General features: G+C 58.7%; 2 protein-coding genes across 5 annotated transcripts; both read right to left on the reverse strand.

The window, feature by feature from the left end:
* Positions 1-741: 741 nt before the first annotated feature.
* On the reverse strand, positions 742-7,368 carry LOC110578127 (pyridoxal phosphatase). The gene is made up of 2 exons (XM_021687649.1): positions 6,795-7,368; positions 742-2,170 (listed from the first exon to the last, which is right to left on the reverse strand). The coding sequence occupies exons 1-2, from the start codon at positions 7,366-7,368 to the stop codon at positions 1,854-1,856; spliced, it is 891 nt and encodes a 296-aa protein (XP_021543324.1). The 3' UTR covers positions 742-1,853.
* Positions 7,369-9,314: 1,946 nt separating this feature from the next.
* SH3BP1 (SH3 domain binding protein 1) lies at positions 9,315-22,760 on the reverse strand. Of its 4 annotated transcripts, XM_021687407.2 has the most exons (19): positions 22,399-22,760; positions 21,183-21,225; positions 20,844-20,948; positions 19,580-19,656; positions 19,146-19,257; positions 18,964-19,040; positions 18,404-18,548; positions 17,815-17,883; positions 17,564-17,654; positions 16,987-17,132; positions 15,921-16,032; positions 15,473-15,554; positions 15,303-15,383; positions 14,513-14,629; positions 13,486-13,583; positions 12,891-12,944; positions 12,791-12,810; positions 11,440-11,534; positions 9,970-10,150 (listed from the first exon to the last, which is right to left on the reverse strand). In XM_021687407.2, exons 1-19 carry the CDS (start codon positions 22,455-22,457, stop codon positions 10,054-10,056), a joined length of 1,680 nt encoding a protein of 559 aa, XP_021543082.1. In that variant the 5' UTR covers positions 22,458-22,760; the 3' UTR covers positions 9,970-10,053. The 4 variants fall into 4 exon arrangements, with proteins under 4 accessions (XP_021543083.1, XP_021543080.1, XP_021543081.1 ...); XM_021687408.2 differs by lacking the exon at positions 9,970-10,150 and adding an exon at positions 9,315-9,499 and having other exon boundaries at positions 11,429-11,534; positions 12,791-12,944; XM_021687405.2 differs by having other exon boundaries at positions 9,328-10,150; positions 12,791-12,944.
* Between the last annotated feature and the right edge of the window lie 991 nt (positions 22,761-23,751).

The following is a 23,751-nucleotide window of genomic DNA, read 5'->3' on the forward strand; positions in this document are numbered from 1 at the left end:
TTCGCAGGAAGAGTCACACTGCAGAGCATCTCCCAGACCTCGCAGTCCCACCCCTCACTGCACACTTGAGGGAAGAGGTTGAGCAGGAAGGCCTTGTGCAAACTCCTGTCAGTCAGGCCTGGAACAGCCGGGGCCTCTCCCCACGAGGCTGCCCTCAGCCAGCTCACAGCACCTGGGGTGAGGGGTGCCTGAAGGGGGGAGGTGGGGCCGCAGCATCTCACCTGAGCTCCAGGAGAGCCGGGATCTCTTTCCCCTTCAGTCTTGGCAGAGTGGGGGCTGCAGCCTCCTGGATCAGCCAACGTAAGTTCAAAACCGGCCTCAGGAGATCCCGCTTTCTAGATGTGTGCCACTGGTAAGTTAGACCCACGTTTCTGGAGCATCTTTTTTTAAGTAGTGGGGCTTGAACTCAGGACCCTGAGATCAAGAGTCAAAAGCTTAACTGACTGAGCCACCTAGGCGACCCCTAACGCTGCATTTCTGATCCTCATTCCCCAGGTGGTAAAACGGGCCGAGTACTACAAGCTCGCCGTCTTCTGAAGGACTGAAACAAATTGGTATTTAAAGCCCCCATGAGGCACAATGTGCCATCGGGTTAAGGTAGTAAGTTCCACACACAGAAAATGCTCTGGTCCTGAGGTGGGTCATTTCACGCAGGGGAAGGGTGCACCGGGCCAGTTCTGTGGAGACCGGGCGCAGGCAGGGGGTCCTCCTCCCGCCCCGCTGCCCACACAGACTTGAGCCCACACAGACACTCCACTCGCACTTTATTAAGTACGGGAGGACTGGTTACAACAGAGGTGGAAGCGGTGGGAAGGGCCAGCCCCCACTCCCACCGTCACTGGCACACGATAATAAATAAATAAATAGCTGGGGGTGGGCATGGTGGGGGAGAGGTGGCACAGCAAACACGGACAGCACAGGGAGGGACACGAAAGCCCCGCCCTCCGGAGCTGTGGCCACCACCAACGCTGGCCTGGGTACCATCATCAGGGAAGGGTGGGGGCTCCACTACAGAAGCCCCCAGAGCCACTGCGTGGCCCCCCGGATCACTATCTTTGTGGAGGAGGGGTGTCTTCAGCCCTTGGACCCTTACTTATTGACAGACATCTGGACCCCAAGCTGGTCCAGTCAGATCCAGACAGTCAAGGGGCCACTGTCTCTGACTTCTGGATTATTCTCCTCAGGATCTAAGAGACCAATGAGTCATTATTACTCCGTGTTCTGATTGGTCTCACTCAGGACCAAGGACATGAAAGGATCATTGCCACTTAGACTTCTGATTGGTCCACTCTGGCTTCAGAAGATCAAAGGGTCACTGTCACTTTAGGTTCCCCATGAAACCCCTCAGGACAGACCCATCAATGAGTCACTCTTGCTTAGCCTTCTGATTGGTCCATTCAGGGCACAGGAGGGTTAGTGGTTACCTAGGCCTCTGATTGGTCAACAGGAACCCAGGGCCAGGGCTCCAGGGGCAGATAGAGCTCTAGAGGCAACCCCCACCCCCACCCCGCCCCAGGAGGGGCTAGGGGATTAAGTGTTCAGGGTTGGGGGAAATCTTCAGTGGGCATCAAGGCCCAGATTTCAAAGAGGGAAGGTCACAGGGGAGGAAATAAGGCCACCTGGCTGGGTCAGGCCAGGGCGAACTGGTGGGGGAAGGGGGACCGCTTCTGGAACAGCAAAGAGTGCCCAGCCACCCCTGGGAGGGGATGTGAGGGCCCTAAAGCCTTCCCTGGGTCCCAACCCCACCAGGCTGCAGAAAATGGGGCCCAGGAGCCTGCAGCTCTTGGCCCCTTGCCTCCATCTACGGGATCAGGGTGGGGTAGGGATGGGGCTGCAGTGCCGGTCACATGGGCTCAGTCCTCCAACCCCTCCATCAAGTCCGCGATGCTCTCCACATAGTAATGGGGCACGAGGTCGAGCTGGCCAGATGCCAGGTAGGCCTGGGCCTCCTCCAGGCGGGAGACGCCTGTGAGCGTGAGCAGGGTGGTCATGCCACAGCGGTGGCCGAAGAGGATGTCGGTCTCCAGGCGGTCGCCCACCATGAGCGTGCGGGCGGGGTCCACGCTGAAGTGCTCGGTGATACACTCGAACATGTAAGGGCTGGGCTTGCCCACCACCAGGGCCTGGCGGCCAGAGGCTGTCTCCACGGCAGCAGCCAGGCTCCCGGTGCCTGCAGGGAGATGGAGACGTGGTCAGTGCCGAGTGGCAGCAGGGAAGGCATCCCGGCTCGGACGCTGGGCTTCCAGGGAGGCAGCTTGGCATGGGGGTGGGGGGTTAGATTAGGCACTGAAGTGAGTCAAAAGTCTTCCAAGTCTTATTGTAGTGGTTACAGGTACAGAGCCTGAAACCAGAGGCCTGCATTCAGACTCTGTCATCTCCACCCTTCTTAGGCAGGCCATTTCCCCTCTCTGTGCCTCAGTTTCCCCATCTCTAATATGGCCCTGTAGGGGCTGAATGAGCCACACTGTGTGTAACTGGGCCTGGCTCAGTCAGTCCTTGGAACAGGGGATCCAAGTCAGGCCTACCTTCAAAGAGGTGCTGCGGGCACTGCAGGGGCAAGCTCATGGGCAACAGAAAAGCAGATAAAAGTGCCTGGGTAACAGAGAGAAGCTGTGGTTACTGCTGCAAGAATGCGGGCTCCTGGCAGCAGGAAAGGGCGCAGCCCTCTTAGAACGCGGCAGGGCACAGAAATGTTCGCGCCTTGGCCCCAGTCAGCCTCGGCGGCCGGGAAAGTGATCACAGGGAGAGAATTCAAGCCGGAGACAAAAAAGCTACATGCCTAAAGATGTCGTGGCCGCAGTGACTATAATAAGCAAAACTGTGAACGCACCCAAGTATTTAACAATAGGAAGACTGTTTAGAAAAGGACAGCCCTGACTCTCAGCCCAGGACCGTCCTGCCCCCCCCCCCCCAACACACAATGAGTCCACTCTGTCCGTCCCACAGGCCCGTCTTTGTGCCCCAAGGTTCGGCCTTCACATTAATGTCCCTGAACAAACGATGATGATGATCACAATTTACTAAGCACATTCTAAAGTGCCAAGGGCTGTGCTGGCTGCTCACGGAAGCCCATTTTACAGATGAGAAAGCTGACGCTCAGTGCCATTAAGTAACTTATCCAGGGTCGCACAGCCTAATAATGGCAGAGACAGGGTATGTGTCAGGTGGGTCTGACCCAGTCGTGCATTGGGCCAGCTGGTACTGGCTTGGGAGTGCTGAATGTTTCATTTTCAGGAATTTTGTGAGCCCCTTGTTAAAGCCACTATGAAAAAGTCAACTTATATAAACTTACGGTCTAATTATGTTTAAAACAAAGGTAATAAATTCTCAAAGTTCATTACTTCCTAATTATTTTGCCATTATCTGTGCTCTGGAGATTATTTACATCTATAATAATGGAAATACTATATAATGGTGTGCACAAATCTTCCCAATTCCACATTCAGTGACTTGATGTTGGTAGCGTGAACCTTGCTATGGTGGGAGTATTTACACCACAGAGACTGGGAAATGGTATAGATCAACCCCCCCCCCCCACCAACCCCGTTATTAAATCAAAGCTACAGAACGGAAGAATGGGCACAAATAGCAAGAGTCCTCAGCCTGGCCAGCCCCCAGACGAGGAGGAGGAACTTCCCCAGGGTCACGGGATCAGGGCAGAGCTGACCCAGAGCAGAGCAGAGCAACACTGCTGCGAGGTTCTTCCTGACATCTGACCTAGAGCTTGCTTGCTTGTTTTCTTGATAACTGGGTAGGGAAGAAAAGCCATTTGCCCCGTTGGTTAAAAATTCCTTCCAGGATGGGAAGGGCTCAACTGAGTCACCCCAAAGTGTTTTTCTCCCCTCCAGAACGGTCTCAGCTGCATCAGCAACGTCCTCTCCCACCAGGACAGAGCTGATCACCCTTCGCCCCCCATGTCCCACTATATGCACTCAGCTAATATTTACTGAGGCCCAACTACACGCCAGGCACTCTGCTAGGCACTGGGCATACAGCAGGGCACGCAGCACGGATCCCTACCCTAGGGGCGTGAGCATCCTAGCAGGGGCGTGAGGAACATAGCTCTGTCTTCAGACCACTATTATACCACTTCATGTAACGTCCTATAATCCGGGGTGCCTGCGTGGCTCAGTTAAGTGTCCGACTCTTGGTTTCAGCTCAGGTCATGGTTTCAGGGTTGTGAAATGGAGCCCCACGTCCAGCTCCGTGCTCAGCTCAGAGTCTGCTTGGGATTCTCTCCTTTTCCCTCTCCTTCTGCCCCTCCGCCTCTGCACCATTCCCTGCTCTTATGCTCTCCCTCTTTGTAAAATAAATTTCTTTTTTCCTAAAGATTTTATTTATTTATTTGACAGAGAGAGAGACAGCGAGAGAGGGAACACAAGCAGGGGGAGTGGGAGAGGGAGAAGCAGGCCTCCCGCGGAGCAGGGAGCCCGATGTGGGACTCGATCCCAGGACCCTGGGATCATGACCTGAGGCGAAGGCAGACGCTTAACGACTGAGCCACCCAGGCGTCCCTAAAATAAATCTTTTTTTTTTTTTTTAAAGATTTTATTTATTTATTTGAGAGAGCGAATGAGAGACAGAGAGCATGAGAGGCAGGAGGGTCAGAGGGAGAAGCAGACTCCCTGCTAAGCAGGGAGCCCGATGCGGGACTCGATCCCGGGACTCCAGGATCATGACCTGAGCCGAAGGCAGTCGCCCAACCAACTGAGCCACCCAGGCGCCCTAAAATAAATCTTAAAAACAAAAAAACCCAACATCCTGTAATCCAAGGCTGACACATGTTTTGGTGGTGACATATTCCTCAGACAGCAGGCACTTCTATTTGCCAGTTCAAGTGGCAAGAAGGTAAACACACAATTCAGGAGACCCACAGGGGAAGGAGGCATTGGGGTGAGAGACTTGCATTCTTTCAGATTTTATGCATATCGGGGCCTTTATTAGTATTTTTATACCACTGTTTCAAAGCCACACCATTCAGTTGTGTACCAAGACGACAGCCGTGTTGTAGCTAAGCCTCTACCTCCCCCTCTAGGTCGTGGGAAAGATCAACAGGGCCTGCGACACAGCCAGGTGGGGGCAGAGGCATATAGGCAGGGCCTGGCCTGTCCCCAGCTCCTCCACACCACCCTTCCTGAGTCCTAGGGGGCCTCTTAACCCACAGCCTTAACCTGAACTTTGAAGCCTCCAGGGAGAAACTCACTTTTCATAGCATGGCCCAGGACAGGCGGGAGCTCGTGCAGCTGAAAGCCCTGACCAGAGCCCTCAGTTTGGAGTTTTGGGGAAACTGGAACACGCAGCAAGTAGGTCTGCAACAAAGCGAGGACAGAACTAGCCTAGAACTGTAGATTCCCAGCCTGGAATCGGTTCTGTCATGGCCCAAGCCCTGTCCTGCAGGATGCCTCCTCCAGGAAGCCTTCCCAGATCCCCTTGGCTCTACGCCCTTCCTGCCACCCCATCACAATACTGTGTCTATTCCTCAGTCAATACCAGCCCCGCTCCCCCAGGATTTGGTATCAATGACAGTCTAAATCAGTGGCCAGGGGCGCCTGAGTGGCTCAGTCGGTTAAGCGTCTGCCTTCAGCTCAGGTCATGATCCCAGGGCCCTGGGATCGAGCCCCGCATCGGGCTCACTGCTCAGCGGAGAGCCTGCTTCTCCCTCTCCCTCTGCCTGCCACTCTATCTATGCTCGCTATCTCTCTGTCAAATAAATAAATAAAATCCTTTAAAAAAAAAAAAATAAATCAGTGGCCAGCAAGGAGGGACTGAAGGAGATCTGTCCCCACCCTCAGGCTATTGACTGGGGTACTGACTTGTCCACACACACTTAGCACTGGCAGTTAGCTTCTGCTACCATCTGCTCTTGACTAACTCAAACCCTCCAAGATGTAGGAGCCTCCACCTGCTCCTCCCTCCTCTGAAGGCCTGAATACCCAGATGACAGCAGTAAAGGGTGCCTTGGATGGGGGTGGGGTGGGGGTTGGGGTGGCCACAAGAGGGCCAAGTTCAGGTCCTCCTGCTCTTGGGCAGCTCAATTCCCCTCTCTCAGCCTCAGTTTCTTTAACTGAGAAATGGGACATCTCCAGAGTAATTTAGAAACTAAGTAATAACAAACAGCAAGGTACTTCATAAAGCTGTGTAATAACATAAGAGGGCTCTGGACACAACCCACACCTGCTATGTGCCCGGCAGTCACTCTGATCACTCTCCCCTGGGAGGAAATGGCATGGTGAGCCTTCCCATTTTACACCCAGGACAGCGATGCTCCGAGGTTATGTAACTTAAGATTACTGAGCCCTGGAGCTGGAACTGGAACTCAGGTCAAACTCCATCCACCTCCTATGCTCCTCACACACCCGCCTCCAATCGCCAGCCGCCAATGGTGTTCCAACAGCTCAACAGGGGGAACAATCCTTCCAGGCTGTTTCCAACCCTCCGACCTCAACCCCTGATTGGAGAGTGGGACAAAATGACAGGGGCCGCTGAGGCGGGTTCAGGAAGGCCGGGGCTGGGAGTCCGCCTGCAACCCCCTGAACCACAACGGGCCTCTATTTTCTCATCTGTTAAACGGGGGCCCTACTACTGCCCCTCAAGTGGTGGCAGTTTCAAGAATTACCAGACGTGGCCATGACAAAGCTCGCCTGGGCTCTTGCAGGGTGGGAACCGCCCTCGCATCTCTCCGGGTCCCCACCTGTCACCTGGAGACACCCCTTCTTCGCCCCTCTCCCCTAGGCGTGGAGGGGAGAGCGCAGGTCGCCACCCCACCTCAGTTTCCCCGCCAGCCCCGCGCTCACCGGGGGTCCGGCTGCCATCGCTGAGCGGGTGCCACGGGTCGCGGTCGGTGGCCACGAGGAGGCAGTCGGGGTCGCGCAGGTGCGCGCACGCCTCGCTCAGCTTGGCGAAGGAGAAGTGCTCGTCGTAGCCCACGAGCACGGCGCGCACGCGCGGGGCCGCGCCCGGGTCCTCGCCGGGGTCCCCCGCCAGATGCAGCCCCGCGGCGCGCAGCTCGGCGCGGAGCCCCTCGCCGCCCAGCACGAACACGGCGCCCGGCGCGCCCGGCGGCCCGGTCAGGCGCTGGCGTAGCAAGCGCGCGGCGCACAGCGCGGAGCTGAAGACCTGCTCGGCGCGCAGCCCCCCGAAGCCGAGGCGCGCGAAGCGCAGAGCCAGCTCGGGCCGCGCGCGCCGGCTGTTGTTGCTCACGAACAGCGCCGCCTTGCCGGCCCGCGCCAGCCGCTCCAACAGCTCAGGGGCGCCCGGCACGGCGCGCTCGCCGTTCCACAGCACCCCGTCGCAGTCGAACAGGATCCCCTGCGTCCGGCCCAGCACGTCGCGCAGGGCCGCGCCGCGCAGCCGCTCGCAGCGCGCCATGCAGCCGGCTGGCCCCCCGCACCCCCGCGCCGCGCCGCTCTCCCTCTGCGTGCACGGCGCGCTTGCCCTCAGCCCGCCCCGTTCCCCGCAGCGACCAATCGGCGCGCCGGAAGGGCCACGGGGCGGGGTCACGGCCTGGTCCGCGGGCCAATGGGGGCAAGAAGAGAGGAGAGGAGCGAGGCCTCTACCTAACGGAGCGGGGAGAAAAGGGTAAATCTCGGCCGCCGCTGAGGGGAGACCAATGAAGACCTAGCCTTCGCCCCGCCCACTAGCTCTGCTAGGCCAGTCGCCGCCGAGTTTCAACCCCGACTAGCCAATTAAAGGATGGACTGACGTTCTTCTTGGCCAATGAAGAGTTACGAATAGAAAATCTGGGGCGATTAGCCTCCCTTGCGTTCCCCAGCCAATCGGAAGCTTAGGAGAGCTGGTTGCAAGGAGGAAAACAGATGCTAAGGGAGATGTTGCCTTTGGGTCAAATCTCATTGCCCTCTGAACCCTGGACGCTCCAGTACTGAGCAAAGTCCCGAGAAGCGTGTCAGTATGATGGTGGGAGAGAGGCACATAGTGTCTTCTCGAGCGCGGGGGTCCCTGGCCCAGACCAGTCGTTCTCCACGCTGGCTGGTAGAGTCCCCTGGGGAACTTATATTTTGAGATTTAATTTACATACAAGTAAGATGAGCAGATCTTAAATGTACGGCTCGATGACTTTGACAAACGCTTTTTAAAAATACCAAAGGGTGGCTGCACCCCAGAGATTCTGATTTAATTGTTTTGGCTGGGGCCGAGATATTTTCGGTTTTTGTTTTTTAATTACCCAAGGCCAGGGTGGAGAGGCACTGGGTGGCCAAGCTGCTAGAGGCAGCCAGTCACTAAGCACCCTGGGGACTGAAGGAGCCAGAGCAGTAGCCAGTTGCCCAGGGCAGCGATTGGGGTGACTTGGCTGCCTCGGTCCCCACCTGGGGAGACATGTGTCACAATTCCAAGTTGTCAGCCAACTTCTGAGAAGGCGCTGAAGACCTGACCTCCAGGAGCAACCAGAGCTCCGAAGACCTGGGGAAAGCCACCCTACTCTGTCCCCCCTCTCTGAAGCTCAAATAATTCCTGTTCCCCAATGCCCTGGCCTTTTGCTCCTGTCTCAGGTAGTCTCCTTAGCTTGGAATGTTCTTCCTTCTTCCCTGACTTTTTCACCTCGTCAACTCCTAAAAGCCTCTTTGAATCACCTCTTCCACGAAGCCTTCCTGTGCCCTCCACACACAGTCTGGGTTAGCTTGTCAGCCCCTAACTGGCTTGACATGGGTTCCCATGCCATTACACTTGATTCTCATTGTCAGCTCTCCGGCCTGTCTGTTCCCAGGAGCTCCTTGAGTGTAGGGCTGAACTGGGGGCCTGGCCCAGGGTCCAGCACCGACCAGCCACTGTGGTTTGCAGACGGATCCAGCCCTGCAACTTGAGTAGCCTTTCCTGCCTACTCCGAGAACACCAGGAGTTGGGGGAGCTGACATCCACAGCGGCCAACTCTTAGAGGGCGCTTCTGTGTGCAAGGGTGGTGCTTTGGTCTTTACAGGAATGTCTCATGTAATCCTCAGAACACTTCTGGAGTGGAGATGGCTGTACCGTTTCCCCGATGAAGGAAACTGGAGCACTAAGAAGTGAGTTGCTCAGGCTGTGAGGGACAGGCCCAGGCTCTGGAATCAGCGAGAGCCAGGTCCTGATTCCATGTACACGCCTCACTTGCTGTGTGCCTGGCAGGTCACTTTCTGAGCCTCAGTCTCTCTTCAACCAGTCAAAGGTAATGGGACTTACTTCCCCGGGAGAGGATTCTATGGAAACCATGCATGGAAAAGCAAAGTGGAGAGCGCAGAGTTAAGTGCTGAAAACGCTGGCCCTTTTTCTTTCAGACAGGAAGAAAGGAAGGAGGCAAAGAAGAGGGAATATCTTCCCTTTCATGCAAGTGGCTTCTTTATTTTGAGGGCAGAAAGAAAAAACCCAACTATAATTGGGGCAGCTGCTCTAGTTTTGTCCAAAATAATTTATTTACCAGCCTTACAAAACAATCTGTTGGCAAGAGAAAAATAACAGTCCTGTAGGAGCAGGCAAGCCCCTCCTTCCTTCCGGCGGCTCCCCGGGGACCCTGCCAGAGAGCTGCGAGTCGGGTGAGGGGTCCCCAAGCCCAGGGCGGCTGCAGAGGGAAAGGTCTGGAGGTGGAGGACTGTCCTGAGTCCTCTTTGCCATGGGGGCCGACCCAGCGGGCACCGAGGCACTTGTAGGCAAAAGCTGGAGGCCCCCACCCCGGGGATGGGTGAGGGCTGTGTCCTGGGCGGACAGGTGGGAGGGAGGAGATGCTGAGGGGCTGTTGCAGAGGGGCAGCCCGCTCAGTCGGTCTCTGAGGCAAGGCTCCTGGGCCGGGGTTGAGGGGGGATGGCTGGGGGAGTAGAGGCCCCGCCCACAGCCTCAGGGGCCCCTCCCTCCTCTGGGGCCGCCCCCAGGTCCACCTGCGCAGGAATGCTCAGAGCAGGGCTGGGGGAGGCCGGCCCTGGGGAGGCGGGGCTGGGGGAGGCTGGTGAACGCCGGCTCTGGCGCCGGGCGGGCTGGGGAGGATTGGGGGGCAATGGGGGTGGCACTGTAGGGGCCCGGAGGTTGCTGCCAACCAGACGGCGGGGCAGAGCCTGGGGGATCACAGGGCTGCTAGAGCCAGGGGGCAGGAGAGGGCCTGGAGGGGAGGAGCGCGTGCTGGAGACCTGGGGGGGCGGCATGGTGGGCCGGGCTGGCGCTGGGCGCTTGGCTGTGGAGGAAGGACGGGGCAGTTAGGCATCCACCTCAGGACCTTTGTATCTGCCATTCCTTCTGCCAGGAATACTGTTTCCACAGTTGGCTCCCCATCACTTAGGCCTCTCTCCATGGGCCTCACCCCCTCAGCTAGAGTGCCCCTTCCCCTGCCCTGCTCTAGGCACTGTCATATTTTCCTGTTGTATCTTCTTCACAGGACTTTCTGCCCTCCGAAAGGAGCATGTCCATTTTTATTTTGCTTGACTCCCTGATGAGAAAGTAAACGAAGTGAGGCCATCCTATGTGAGGTTGCCCTAGCACAGTGTTGGGGGCACGGAGTGGGTGTTCAATATGTATTTGTTGAACAAAGAAATGCTAGCTGTCCCTCCTGACTCTGGGGTCTTGCTCACCTCTCAGGAGCCCACCAGAAGCCCCCCACCTTAGTTTTCAGAGATCCCACTGCACATTCCAGCCTCATGAGGCGGCTGAGGGGCCAGGAGGCCTGACTCTGGTCCTAGCCTCGCCTCCACTCACTGTGGGTTTTGGGCAAATCACATGCCCCCTGGGGCCTCAGTTTCCTCATCGGGGAGATGGGATGCAAGCCTGGACCTCCCAGGGCTGGCACGAGGACCTTCGGGCACTTGAGGTGCTATGCTCCAGTGAGCACATATCCCTAGATGCCCCATCCTGCAGGAAGGTCCCTTTGTGATTTGTCAGCTGTACCCCCCACGTAGAAAACTCCAGTGCCTCTTGGGCTGGTTGGGCCCTCCCAAGTGTCCTGGTTCCTAGTGGGGACTCCCCATCTGAACCCTGGGCCTTCTCACCTGCTTGGCTTTAGGCCAAGTCAACAGGTACGTGCACCAAAGGGGCGCAGGGGAGCCCCAAATTTCTTCTCACCACCACCACCTCCCCCTCTCGTTGCCCTTTGAAGCCTCCACCCCACCTTCCCTCCTCTTCACTCCGCTCTCTGGACTTCTGGAGGGGCGGACTCCACAGCCCCCCACCCCCCGTGATGCCTGAGCTTCATCGAGCATGTACTGTGTGCCAGGTGTGAGTCAGGCGGCACCATTTAACAAACAGCCCTACAGAGCAGGTGTGGTTATTGCTCCATGACGCAGAGGAGGAGGGGCGGACATGGTGCAGTCACCTGCCCAAGGTCACAGATCTGGAATCTGAACCCAGAGTGTCAGGCAGCAAACCTGTCCTCTTGGCCACCTGGATTTCTGGCCTCGCCAACTATCTGAAAACATGGGCCCTCTCCCTGCGCACCTTCTTCCCCCTTCTCTCTCCCCACCGCCAACTTACTTCTCCGAGCCATGTCCTCCGCTGGAGTGGCTGCCTCCGAGGGACTCCCACTGACCTTGGGGGAGCCTGGTCTGGGGGACACCTCGGACTCTGCCCTGTGAAGGAAGGAGAGGGTCAGGGTCAGGCTTGGCCGCCTCTCAGGAGTCTCCTGGAATCTTGGAGAGACTCCCAGCCAATAGACCGAGTTTGGGTTCTCTCAGGACTTGTCCCCCGCCACCTTGTGGCGGGGCCTGGGATCTGTCCCCAGGCTGCCCCCCTCTCCCCAGAAGATACTTCTGGCATTGGCCAGGGTTTGTGTCTCCACTGAACCCCTGGCTTCCGTGTGACCCTGCAAGAGGGTCCGTGGATTCCTGTGGGCCAGGAAGGCAGGTAGAAAGCAGGGCCTGGGCTTTTAACGTCCATCTGAACCTCACTGGATTTTCTGGCCACTAGAAGCCTGACAGTGGATGAGAAGCTGAAGTGGGGGTGGGCATGGCTCATTCCTGGTTTCCTCCAGCTCTTTGCTCAGTTGGCGCCTCCTTAGGGATCCCCACGCTAAAGCAGCTGCCCAGTCCAGCCCCCTAACCTGCTCTCCTCTCCTATGAGGGCACGAGTCACTTCCCGGCACGACAGTATCCATCTGTCGGCGTGCTTGGTGACTACCCGCCCCCACCCCCGCCCCGGGAAAGCAGGCGCTGAGGGCTGCGTCTGTCTGTCTTGCTCATCTGAGGAAAGTCTGGGGTTGGGCCCCGGCTGCGTGAAAGCAAGCTATGAATGCTTGGTACGGAGTCATGGTACCTCCATGGCACACGGAGCCTTCCAGATTGAAAGGATCAAAGAGAAGACTGGAAGGTATTTACAAATTCCAGCTGACCAGCCCCCTCCTTCCGAGTCCCCAGGGCCTCAAACAGTGCTGGGCACACAGCAGGTGCTCAGTAAACAGCCACATAATGAACAAGGGAGCACATCAGAGGCTGAGAGGAATATCGCTTCTGAGTCTCCACCCTAGCCCCTCCAAATGGAGAAACCCGGTATTTGGGATGAAAATACAATCATCAGGGGCACCTGGGTGGCTGAGTTGTTAAGCGTCTGCCTTCGGCTCAGGTCATGATCCCAGGGTCCTGGGATCGAGCCCCGAATCAGGCTCCCTGCTCCGCGGGAAGCCTGCTTCTCCCTCTCCCACTCCCCCTGCTCATGTTCCCTCTCTCGCTGTGTCTCTCTCTCTCTGTCAAATAAATACATAAAATCTTAAAAAAAAAAAAGAAAATACAGTAATCAAATTTCCTAAAATCCTACTGGAAGCCCTGAGATGGTGCCTCAGGCTGACGTCTTGGGGCAAAGAGGGGGGTCAGTCATATCCGTCAGTCCTTACCTTTCCTTGGTAGCTGCTGAGGCCGGGGCTGGAGCCGGGGCTGGAGCTGAGGCAGCCACAGCAATCGCTGGAAGCTCCTCAGCAGCTGGCCTGTTGCTGACCTTGTCCTGGGGGCCAGGGGCTGAGAACAGGCCTGACACGTTGAAATTGATGTCTGCAGACAGAAGGAAGCAAGTCTTAACTTCCAGAACCTCTGCCAATGTCAGGACCACTTTCCCTTTCCCCTGACATTCCGCTCCCACATGAGCCTCACAACAATCCCACAAGGTAGGCAGGATCATCCCCATTTTACAGATGAGACACTGAGGCTCAGAACAGAGAAGCAATGTGCTCCAGGTCTCGTAGTGAGTTCGTGGGGCTGGCAGGGACTGAAGCTGAGTCTGGAGGGCACGGACTTGGGAAGATGAGGGCGCAAAGAGACATGTTCACAAAGGCAGGCACTTCGGGATGCCTGGGTGGTTCAGTCGGTTAAGCATCCACCTTCGGCTCAGGTCATGATCCCGGGGTCCTGGGATTGAGCCCCGCATTGGGCTCCCTGCTCAGCGGGGAGTCTGCTTCTCCCTCTCCCTCTGCCCCTCCACCCCTGCTCTGCTTGCGCTCATGCTCTCTCTCATGCTCTCTCTCTCAAATAAATAAATAAAACCTTAGAAAAAACCCCACAACAACCCAACAAAAAACAAAGGCAGGAGCTTTACCTCCAGGGAAGAGGGTGTCGGCGTTCTGTATCAGAGCCTCAACCACGCCTACTACCTGGATGGAGGACACTGAGGCTGCATCCAGCTGGGCCTGGTCCCTAGGGGAAATGGGAACAGAAATGAGCTGCCCATTTTCTAAAGTCTTTGTGACCCCAACTCTCTTTTCAGCCCAATCGCATCAAGTGCCTGTTCTCAGAAAGCTCACAGACGGGGGCCTGGGTGGTTACGCTGGTTAAGCGTCTGCCTTTGGCTCAGGTCATGATCCCGGGGTCCTGGGATGGAGCCCCAAGTCAGGCTTTCTGTTCACTGGGAAGTCTGCTTGTTCCTCTCCCTCTGCCCCTCCCCCTCCCCTGCTCGTGCTCTCTCACTTTCAAATAAATAAATAAAATCTTAAAAAAAAATAAAGCTCACAGACCACCAATGGATGGCCAGTGTGTTGCTCACATGCCCAATGTTCCCCCTCCTTCACCCACGACAGGGCATCACTAGGCAAGATGGTTCCCTTTTCCTCACAGTTCTTGGATCTAGGGAGCCTCTACAGAGTAATCGTCCTCAGCAAATGAATGAAATCTTTTTGCCATCTGTGGCCGAGTGCATTATAATGACCCCTCCCATACCACACACAGCACTTTGCAGCTTATAAACCATTTCTCCATTCATTATCTCATCTGGTTCCCAAAGCAAAAAGCCTCAAAGTTTGTATAATTTCTCTCCAATTTACAGGTGAAGAAATGGAGGTCCAGAGAGCGACTTTCGAAGGCATTTCTGAAAGGGCGAGGGGGTGAGGCTAGAACCAGATCTCTGGACTCCCAGTTCTCCAAGCACCCCACTACCACTCTCACCCAGGACGCCTAGCTCCAAAACCCTGTGGGGTCCATGTTCCGTTTGGGCTGCTCCTCACGGCAAGCCTTGAGACTAGGAGCTGCTCAACCCACTGCAAGGATGGGGAGGCTGAGGCCCAGGGGTAAAATAAGCAGCAGACAGTTGGGGTGGAGACTGCCCCCTTCCTCAGGCTGCAGCCCCTCACCCTTCTTTCTCGGGGGGCCACAGCAGGTTGGGCCCCAGGACGATGGCGATGTTGCTGGGCGTCATCTTATTCACCTCCTGCTCCTCAGCCAGCCGTGCCAGGAACTTCATCAGGTACCTGGGGAGGCAGAAGATGGGCTTGGTCAAGGACAGGGCCATGAACACCCACTGATGCCCCTGAGGCCTGGGAATTTCTCAGCCTGGGGTTTCCCAAGAGTGGCAAAGGTCCCCCTCAGGATGCTTAAAACTTTTTTTTTTTTAATTTTGTTTATTTATTTATTTGGCAGAGAACGAGAGCGAGAGCGAGCGAGTGAGCACAAGCAGGGGAAGTGGCCGGCAGAGGGAGAAGCAGGACTCCTGAGCAAGGAGCCTGATGTAGGACTCGATCACAGGACCCCGGGATCATGACCTGAGCCGAAGGCAGACACTTAATGACTGAGCCACCCAGGCATCCCTAAAATTTTTTAATAGTTAAATGAGCTGACCTGCTGAGCGCCACGTGTGTGTCAGGCACTGAGCTAAGCTGAGAATCTCCCTCCCTGCCCTGTGGGGTAGGGACTGATGTGCTCTGTTCCCCAGTGAGGGCACTGTGGCACAGAGAGGTCAGATCACCTGCCCAGGGCCACACAGCGGCAGAGGTGGGACTTTCAAACCAGGTGGCTTGGCTTCAAAGGTTCTAGGTGTGTGTTTAGCTCAATGTCTAGTATGAAAAACATGACTAGCACATCTTAGTCATGGTTGGTGTGGTTTCGGAAATCTTGCCTACGACAAGGGGGCGGGCTCAGGCTCACCTGAGGTTGCTGAGGTTCTCCTGGGGCAGGCGGCTGCACACCTGTTGGAGGGCCTCCAGCCGGGCCCCTGGCTCCTTCAGGCTGGGAAGGGGGAGAGACCTGGTGAGCCAGTCCAGGGCCCCAGGGTCCCACCCCTGCAGCCCCGCCCTCCCCAGCATCCCCCACCTCACCTGGCTGCCCTCATCCAATCGTCATAGAGGTCAAAGGTCATCAGGGGCTCTGGCAGCTCCCGCAGATAGGACTTGAGGGCACCTGAAGTGGTGGCAGGGGTCTCGGACACAGTCCCTGAAGCTCCCACCTCCACCCCGGTGCCCAGCGCTGTCTGTCTGTTAGGAACCAGGCCCTTGTTCACACTAACATGACCAGGTCTGATCATTTCTTTGGGCCCTGGGCCTTTTGAAGAAAATGATGATGTCTAGCGGACTTGTTCCCAGGAAAATGTACTTGCACCGCAGGGGGTTCACCACGGACCCCCCCCACCTTTACAGATCCTTATGTCTCCCGAGGTGTCGATTACCAGACCTTCACAGCCAAACTATCATGGGAGCGTTTCACGCAGCTGCAGGGAAGGGATTCGCGGGGGAAGGCCCTCCTCCCGGGGCTCCGGGGAGCAGGCACCTGCCACGGCGTGGGGGTCGGAGCAGAACTCCTGCAGGCTGCAGGGGTCTGAGGCCATGGTCTGCTTGAGGCGCTTCAGCACCGAGGCTCCGGCCGCCAGACGGAAGAGGCCCTGGGGTGCGAGAGGAAATGGGCAGGGGGGTCACGGAAGGGTGGGCAGGGGAGGAGGTCCTGGCTGGGAGGCCCTGGCTCGCTCGGGGTGGGCGCCTGGCTCTCACGGGGCCCGGGGCCCCACCAGTCGGATGGGCAGCGTGGGGGCCACGGTGTGCACGGCTGCCCTCACTCTCAAGGCCTGGGATTTGGCACAAAGTGGGGAGTCTGGGAGGAGCTGGGAAAGCGGTGGGGAGACAGGTGTCCGGTTAGGAGTGGGAGGGAGAGAGGAGGCCCGGAGGCGCTGAGAGGAAGCCCCAGTGGGTCTTCGAGTAGGTTCCACCTCCTAAGGGTCTGTCCTCAGGAAAGGAGCTGATGGACTAGCGACAACCTGGTGCACCGGACGGATGCGGGCTGCCTGCAGCAGGGACCGCACGGGGGTCCCAGGCTTTACTGCCACCCTCTCGTGTGCCTCTGGGCACGTTTTCCTTGTGGCCTCGGTCTCTCCCCTTGTAAAAGGGAGCCGGTGAAGGCTCCCTGCAAGGGTTTCTGGGATTACTAAATGGATCAAGAAACGTAAAGGCTCGGGACGCCTGGGTGGCTCAGTCGGTTAAGCGTCTGCCTTCGGCTCAGGTCATGATCCCAGGGTCCTGGGATCGAGTCCCGCATTGGGCTCCCTGCTCCGCGGGGAGCCTGCTTCTCCCTCTGACTCTGTCTCTCTCTCCGTCTCTCATGAATAAATAAATAAAATCTTAAAAAAAAAAAGAAACATAAAGGCTTTACAGCACAATGGCTGCTTCACGAGCATCCCTAAGTGGGAGCTGGTGTCCGTTTGGCAACAGGAGGCCGTGGCCTCTAATGGTGGGGCCTGGGCTCTAATGGTGGGATGACAGCACCAGCACGGGGCAGCCGGTGGGAGCTGTGGACAGAGGGAGGGCCCCAGGGCTCCTGCCCGCCCCGCCCCCGTGGGCCCCACCTCTTCCTTCATGCCCTCAGAAAGCAGCATCATGACGCAGGCCTCAATGGGCAGGGCGATGTCCCGGCCCAGGTCTTGCAGGTGGGTTGCCAGTGACACCCCATACACCCCGAAGAAGGGGGCGGCCGTCATCGAGGGGGAGGGGTCTGCAGGGACGAGACAGATCAGCGGCCCAGGGTCCTCCCCTCCCTGGCAACCAGGCCAGGGCACCCCCAGACATCCCCGAGAGCTACTGCTTTGGCCAATGGTACCACCTCCCACCCAGCCATCCGTGCCACATATCCTGAAACTGCCCAACATCTCTCTCGAATCCACCCACCTCCACCGTTTCCACCCCAGTGCAGGCCACCGTCCCCTCCCTTCTGCTTCCTGAAGGTCTCCTGACTCCTGTCCTGCCCCTTCACTCCATCCTCTACCCAGCAGATGACCTCTCTATCACAAATCTAATCAGAACTAATCTGCTCAGAAATCATCCATGGCTCCCTAGGGCCTTTCAGGATGGAGTGCAAGCTTCTTAACATGTCCGGAGCAGGGCTGGCGTCGGGGGTACAGGGCCAGGCCCTGCCTCTGTCCCCACCTGCTTGGCTATGGTTCTCCCTCAGCTCAGCCAGGGCTGTGTCCAGCGAGCTCAGAGACTTGCGATGGTAGTCAGCTTGAATCTCCATGAGCTGTGGAGACAAGGGGGCACCCCCAGGGGGAGTGAGGGATGCTGCGCCTCCCCGGAGTCCATAAGAACACGCCCCTCCCTCCCACATCTGGAAAGGTGTCCCAGGGCCCCTGGTGTCCACCCCTGAGTCCCAGGGGCTGGAGCCCAGTCTTAGGACTCACGTGGATGAAGTAGTTGGCATATGTGTCCTCCTTGGTGGCAAAGTGGTATAGATCGGCCAAGTACTCGTCCTTGGAGACAGAAAGGGGAGGGCTCACACCAGTGAGGCTGGGGCCCAGCGGGGAAACTGAGACCCAGGGTTAGTGACTTGTCCAAGCTCCACGTGGAGAGCCCCGGTCAGTTCTCCTCTCTCTGGCAAGGTTTGCATTTGGACACGGCCCGCAGGAACCCCTTGGAACTCCTGAGGGGCTTTCTACAGCTTCTAGACCTCATCTCTGCACCTCACACCCTTAGCACAGCGGCTCATGTCATTTACCATTCATTCCTCGACTCACCCAGCAACCCCGCCAAGACCGCGGCCAACAGACCAGGCCCCTGCCTCCCAGGAATTACGTGTGGTGTAGACAGAAGAGGCTACGAGCTCGGAGGCTCACTGCCTGGATTCAAATCCTGGCTCTGCCGCTTCCTGGCCATGTGGCCTTGGGTGAGGCACATCACGCCTCCGAGTTTCAGCTTCCCCTCCTTGAAATGGGGACAGGACCCGCCCTTGGCGCCCTCCTCCCACCCAGGGAACTCCAAGTGCCTGCTCACCTTGCACTGCTCCACCTTCCTCTTTAGCTCCTCCTCCTCCTCCTTCAGCGTCTCCACCTTGGTGGCGGTGGCCGTATGGCTGTAACCGCCGGCACCACCGCCCAGGCCCTGACCGCAGCCTGAGTTCTTAGCTGCCTGAGTGAGCCTGGCAACGATCCCAAGGTGGGGCGGTCAGTGTCCCCCCACTGCCTGTCCAGAGCCAAGTGTCCCCTCTGTATGCCTGACCACCCAGGATTCTAGGATTTATGGATGAACATCCCAGAACCCCACTTGCCCGGGGCCTCAGCTAGGCGGGGGGCCATGAGTGCTCAGGGCCTCCCCCTGGTGGTAGGCTTGGTGATCACAGCCAGGCAAGGGGTGGGGGTGGGACCCTCCTGCTGTCCAGGGATCTTGGAGGATCATTTCTGGCTCTCTTAGGCTTTGGGGTCACCCTCAGCTGGCATGAGCACGTGCACACACTATACCCAGTGGGCCCTGCCACACCCTCCGAGTGTGGGTTCTGCGGCCACCTCTGTGGGCTGACCTAGGCGTGGGCCCCACCCAGGGGCTCTGGCTCCCACCTGCTCTTTAGGGTGTTCCAGTCGGACACCAGCTTCTGCAGGCTCTTCTTGTGCTTGAGGATGGCGGGCAGGTCCTCCTGGGGGTGGACACGGGGAGGGAGGGGGTCAGTGGGCTGAGGAGGTAGGAGCGGAGGCTAAGGATGCTGGCGAGGGGCGGGGCTGGGGGCAGTGGGGAGGGTCACCTCACTCAGCCTGCTGAGCGGCTGCAGGACATCCCTCTCCAGAGTCATCTCAAACTCGGCCAGAATGCGGGCCAGCTGGTTCTGAATGGCGCAGCTCATCTCTAAGGCCTTCCTGTGGACACAGCACCGGTGGGCCCAGCCCCCACAGCAACTCACCCCCATCTGGAAACACTTGCTGGGGCCTCCTCCCTCCCCATCACCCCCTGCCCCTTCTATCTCTCCTTCATCTTCTCTCAAACACCCTCCCAGGCCTGGCCGCACCCCCGACCTGGACACTGACCCCCCCCCCGCCCCCCAGCACAGCCACTACCCTCAGCCTGGTCATCCTTCCACAGGGGATGCCCTTCCTCGCCCGGACCCCCCTCCCAGCCCAGATTCCGCAACCCCCCCCCCCACCATCTCTGGGTGAGGGCTCGGGCCAGGTCTGTGCTCACCCCATGCTGGAATCGGGGTCCAGCTCCTTGAAGCTCTCGGCCATCGTGGTGGACAGAGCCATGAGGGGAAGCTTCTTCTGCAGGAAGGCCAGGGTCTGGCTGTGAGCATGTGCTCACCTGCCGGGTCACCCTCCACCCCACCCAAGCACACAGAGAGCTCCTTGGGGACAGAGCCCCATTGAGGCACTCGGTATGGACAGGGGAGGAGGGAAGCCTGGGGGGCCACAGTCTTAGGTGGGAGTGGAAACAGGAGGACGACTGGGCATGGCAGAGCGGCACCTCCCTGTGACCATGTCCCCCCACCCCACTCCATCTGGGGTGCCCTTTTCCCCGACCAAGTACCCTCACACACCAGAAAACTAAGAACAGGGGGCATGGAGCTGGCCCAAGGTCACAGAGTTGGAAGGAGAATGGAGGTGGGGGGGGGGCTCTTCCCCTGCCCCAGGGCATCGGTGGCTCACACTTAGTCACAGCTGAGCTCAAAACCCTCCCACCTAGAGTTAGGAAGAGCACCAGCTTGAGTCCGAAAGACCAGGGATCAAATCTTACTAGCTGTGTGATCTTAAGACTTTATCTCTGTGGGTTCATTTCGTCATCTGTACAAAGTGCTAATGAAGGCAGCCTCCTCCTAGGGGTGGCGTCAGCGTGAAGGGAGGCAATGCGTTAACAGAGCTTAACGACAGGAGCGCCTGGGTGGCTCAGCTGGTTAAGAGACTGCCTTCGGCTCAGGTCGTGATCCTGGGGGTCCCAGGATTGAGCCCCACATTGGGCTCCCTGCTCAGCAGGGAGTCTGCTTCTCCCTCTGACCCTCCCCCCCTCTCATGCTCTCTCTCTCTCTCATTCTCTCTCTCTCCCACATAAATAAATAGTCTTAAAAAAAAAAACAGAGCTTAACAACAGACTAGCAGTCATCAGTTACAAATGCTCGCTGATGATTAATACCAGTGAGTATTAATATCAGCTCAAATGCCACTTCCTTCAGGAAGCCCTCATGGCACACTGCTTCCATTCAGAGGGCCTGCTCTGCTCTGCTCTGGGGGCTGTGAGAAGTTCAGGTGCTGTCAGAGGCCTGGCCTTGGCTCAGGGGATGGGTGCAGAGGGGGCCAGGGTCAAGGAGGGGTGGGGAAGAAATAGAGCCTCATCAGTGGGGTCTTGGGACAGCGCAGGCTCTGCCCCCTTGCTGTGCCAGAGGCTCGGACTAGCAGGGAGACCACTGGGCAGAGGTGTCCTGCCTGGGCCCCAACTCCCTGGGACCCCCACTCACCACCCGCTTGTCCATGTCCGCCCCACTCTGGCCCTGCAGACAGGCCTGCAGCCGTTTGTGGACATTGTGGGCTGCTCGCTTGGCCGGCTCCAACCGCTGCTCCACCTGAGGGGGGAGCTCAGAGTTTATGGATCACGGGAGGTTGTTGTCCCCCACCCCCCTCTGCCCTGTTCTTTCCCAGAGCAGGAACCACCTTTCTCTTCCCTCCTCCTGGAGACCCCACGGCCAACAGCTTGGGGAATGACTCAACCCAGCCCCCCAAATGGCGTCCTGGCCCGGCCCTCTGCTGACAGCTTGCGCAGGCCTGCCTTGCCACCCGCTGCCGGCCCAGGCATGTACCTGCTGCAGGTCCTCCCCCAGGAACTCGGCAGTCTCCGGGGTGCTGTGGGGGAGGGAGGAGCTTCTGCTGAGGCGGCCCAGGTTAGGAAACCCCCTGCCTCCCCCTGCCCCTTCAACAGGGCACCTGGACCCCAGTGGCTTCCAGGGCCCCTCCTCGTTGGGGCCCGCCCTGGGTGGCCAGCCTGCCTGCCTCATCCCAGTCGGAGCACATTCCGTGGGGGCGGGAATAGGATACATGGCTTTTTCCTCCTCCACCCAGGGCTGTGTCCTGAGAGAGGGAGGATGAAACCCAAGGCGGTGGGGTTGGGGAGCCACCTCAGCCTCTCTGGTGTTGACCCTGGGGAGAGGAGGCTGGGCCGGCCCCAAGAACGGGAAGTGTGCGGGCTCAGACTCCTGGGCTGATGGTCAGTCACACAGGACTCTGGCCCGGAGGGCTGTGCAGGCCCTGCCCAGGGACACATGGGGACACTGAGGCCCAGAGCAAGGGGGCCTGACTGCCCTGACTCTAGTCTCCCACCGCACCGATGCCTATGTGAGCCTGGACACTCAGTCCCCTCCCCTGGGCCCAGAGAATGGGAAACTCCCAACACAGGGGGAAGAGGAGAGAAGAGCGGCCCTGGGAGCTCCCCAAACTTCTGGCCCCCACTCTCATCAGCTCAGGGGCCCTGGGGGTGAGAACAGAGAGACCCGGGGATGTTTCCACCTGAAGCTGGGAAAAGCAGAAGCAAGATAGAGAAGCTGGAGGCCTCTGGGCTGGGGGTGGGGTGGGGGGAGAGGCACAAAGCAGGACAAGGCAGGCCCCTCCTCCCACCACACCGGGACCTAGTCTCCTCCTCTCCCCCAAGGTCTGGGGCCCTGATCGCCCCCCCCCCACTCCAGGCAACCGTAATGACTAGCTGTCCCCATTGTACAGAGGGGACAAGTGAGGCCAGGGAGGACCGTTCGCTCAAGAGGCTCATGGAGGCCGAGAAGACTCAGCATCCTTGATCCTCCCTGCACGCAGAAGGGTGGGGGTGCCCCCTTCCCCAAAGGGCCTTGCCCCTCCTGCTCTGGCCGGGAGGTGGGGGTGGCATTCAGAGGCGGGGGGAGAGAAAGCAGGCCTCTGGCCAGTCAGAGGGTGGCTGTCCGGCCGTCCCAAGCCTCCCCCACCCCTCCACGTCCTCTAGGGTCCGGCGGGGGCGAGCGTGGGGCTGGGAGGGAGCGGGTTGACACTCACCGTCCCAAGCTGCCCGTCTGGGCCAGCTGCCGCATGCGATGCAGCTGCCTCTTCATCATCTTGGGCGCGGGCTGGGGGCTGCGGGGTCACGGTGGGGGGCGAGGGCCCGGCAGCCCCCGGCCCAGCCTGCCTGCGCCCGCAGCGCCGCTCTCGCCCCGGATGGGTGGGCGGCGCTCTCCGCTTCCTGGGCCAGCCGCGCTCCGGCGGCCGCTCGCTCCCTCCTCCTCCGCGCGCGACTCCGCCCCCGGCCCCCAGGTCACTCCTCTCTCCAAGTTTGTTTTCTCGCTCGCCCCCGGCTTCCGGGCCCCCCGCAGGCCCCCGGCCGGTCCCCGCGACGGTCGGGCCGGCGGCCGCCTGGCCGTCCACAGGTTGTGTGGCAGCCCCGCCCCCGGCCCCGCCCCGCCCCGCCCCACCCGGGTGGCGGGAAGCAGGTAAGCCGGGTCCTGCCACCGCGCGGCCGGACTCTGGGCTCCGCCCCTCCCGCCGGCCCGTGGGCCCTGGGTTTCAAGAACTCCAGCACCCCTCTTAAAAGCAAAGAGGGTTCCATGCTTGGGACGCAGAGGCCAAGGACAGGCCCCTCCAGCCCGTACTGGCCCACCTAGGCCTGCCAAAGGATGCTGCCCTGGACTCCCTCTCCAAAGGACCTCCTGGCCACCTTGAGCTAAAGATTGCCCCTGCCTGCTCCCCTGCTGGAGACTGGCTGGGGACTTTGGCTTCCTGGGGTCACCTTGCTGCTTTGTGTCCTTGGACAAGTCCCTGGAACTCTGGACTTGCTGCCCGTCCCTGAGAGTGCACAAGATAACCCTGCCTATTCCGGTTGTCCCTTTGGGGGGGTGTGCCCCACCCTCCAGAGCAGCTCCCTGACACCCGGCTCCCTCCCAGCACCAGCACAGTTCCCTCCCTCCGTTGGTAAAGCTCCTCCTTCCAGCAAACTTTTGGAGTCCTTGCCCTTCTTCTTCTTTTTTTTTTAAATTTCTTTTAAAAGATTTTATTTATTTGAGAGAGAGAGAATGAGAGAGAGCACATGAGAGGGGGGAGGGTCAGAGGGAGAAGCAGACTCCCCACCGAGCAGGGAGCCCGATGCAGGACTCGATCCTGGGACTCCAGGATCATGACCTGAGCTGAAGGCAGCCGCTTAACCAACTGAGCCACCCAGGCGCCCGCCCTTCTTCTTTTAAGGCAGTGATGTGGGTGCTGGTCTGATCCCCCAAACTCAGTAGTAGTTATTTCTTTGGCCCTTCACCCAAAACACAGTTGGGCATACAGTAGGTGCTCCATAACTGTTAGTTAATATAAGATGAGGGACCACACACAGTAGGCTCTCCTTACTCTGAACCCCCGTATCCCCCAGGC

This window comes from Neomonachus schauinslandi, chromosome 5, assembly GCF_002201575.2.
Source record: "Neomonachus schauinslandi chromosome 5, ASM220157v2, whole genome shotgun sequence".
NCBI classification, from domain to species: Eukaryota; Metazoa; Chordata; class Mammalia; order Carnivora; family Phocidae; genus Neomonachus; species Neomonachus schauinslandi.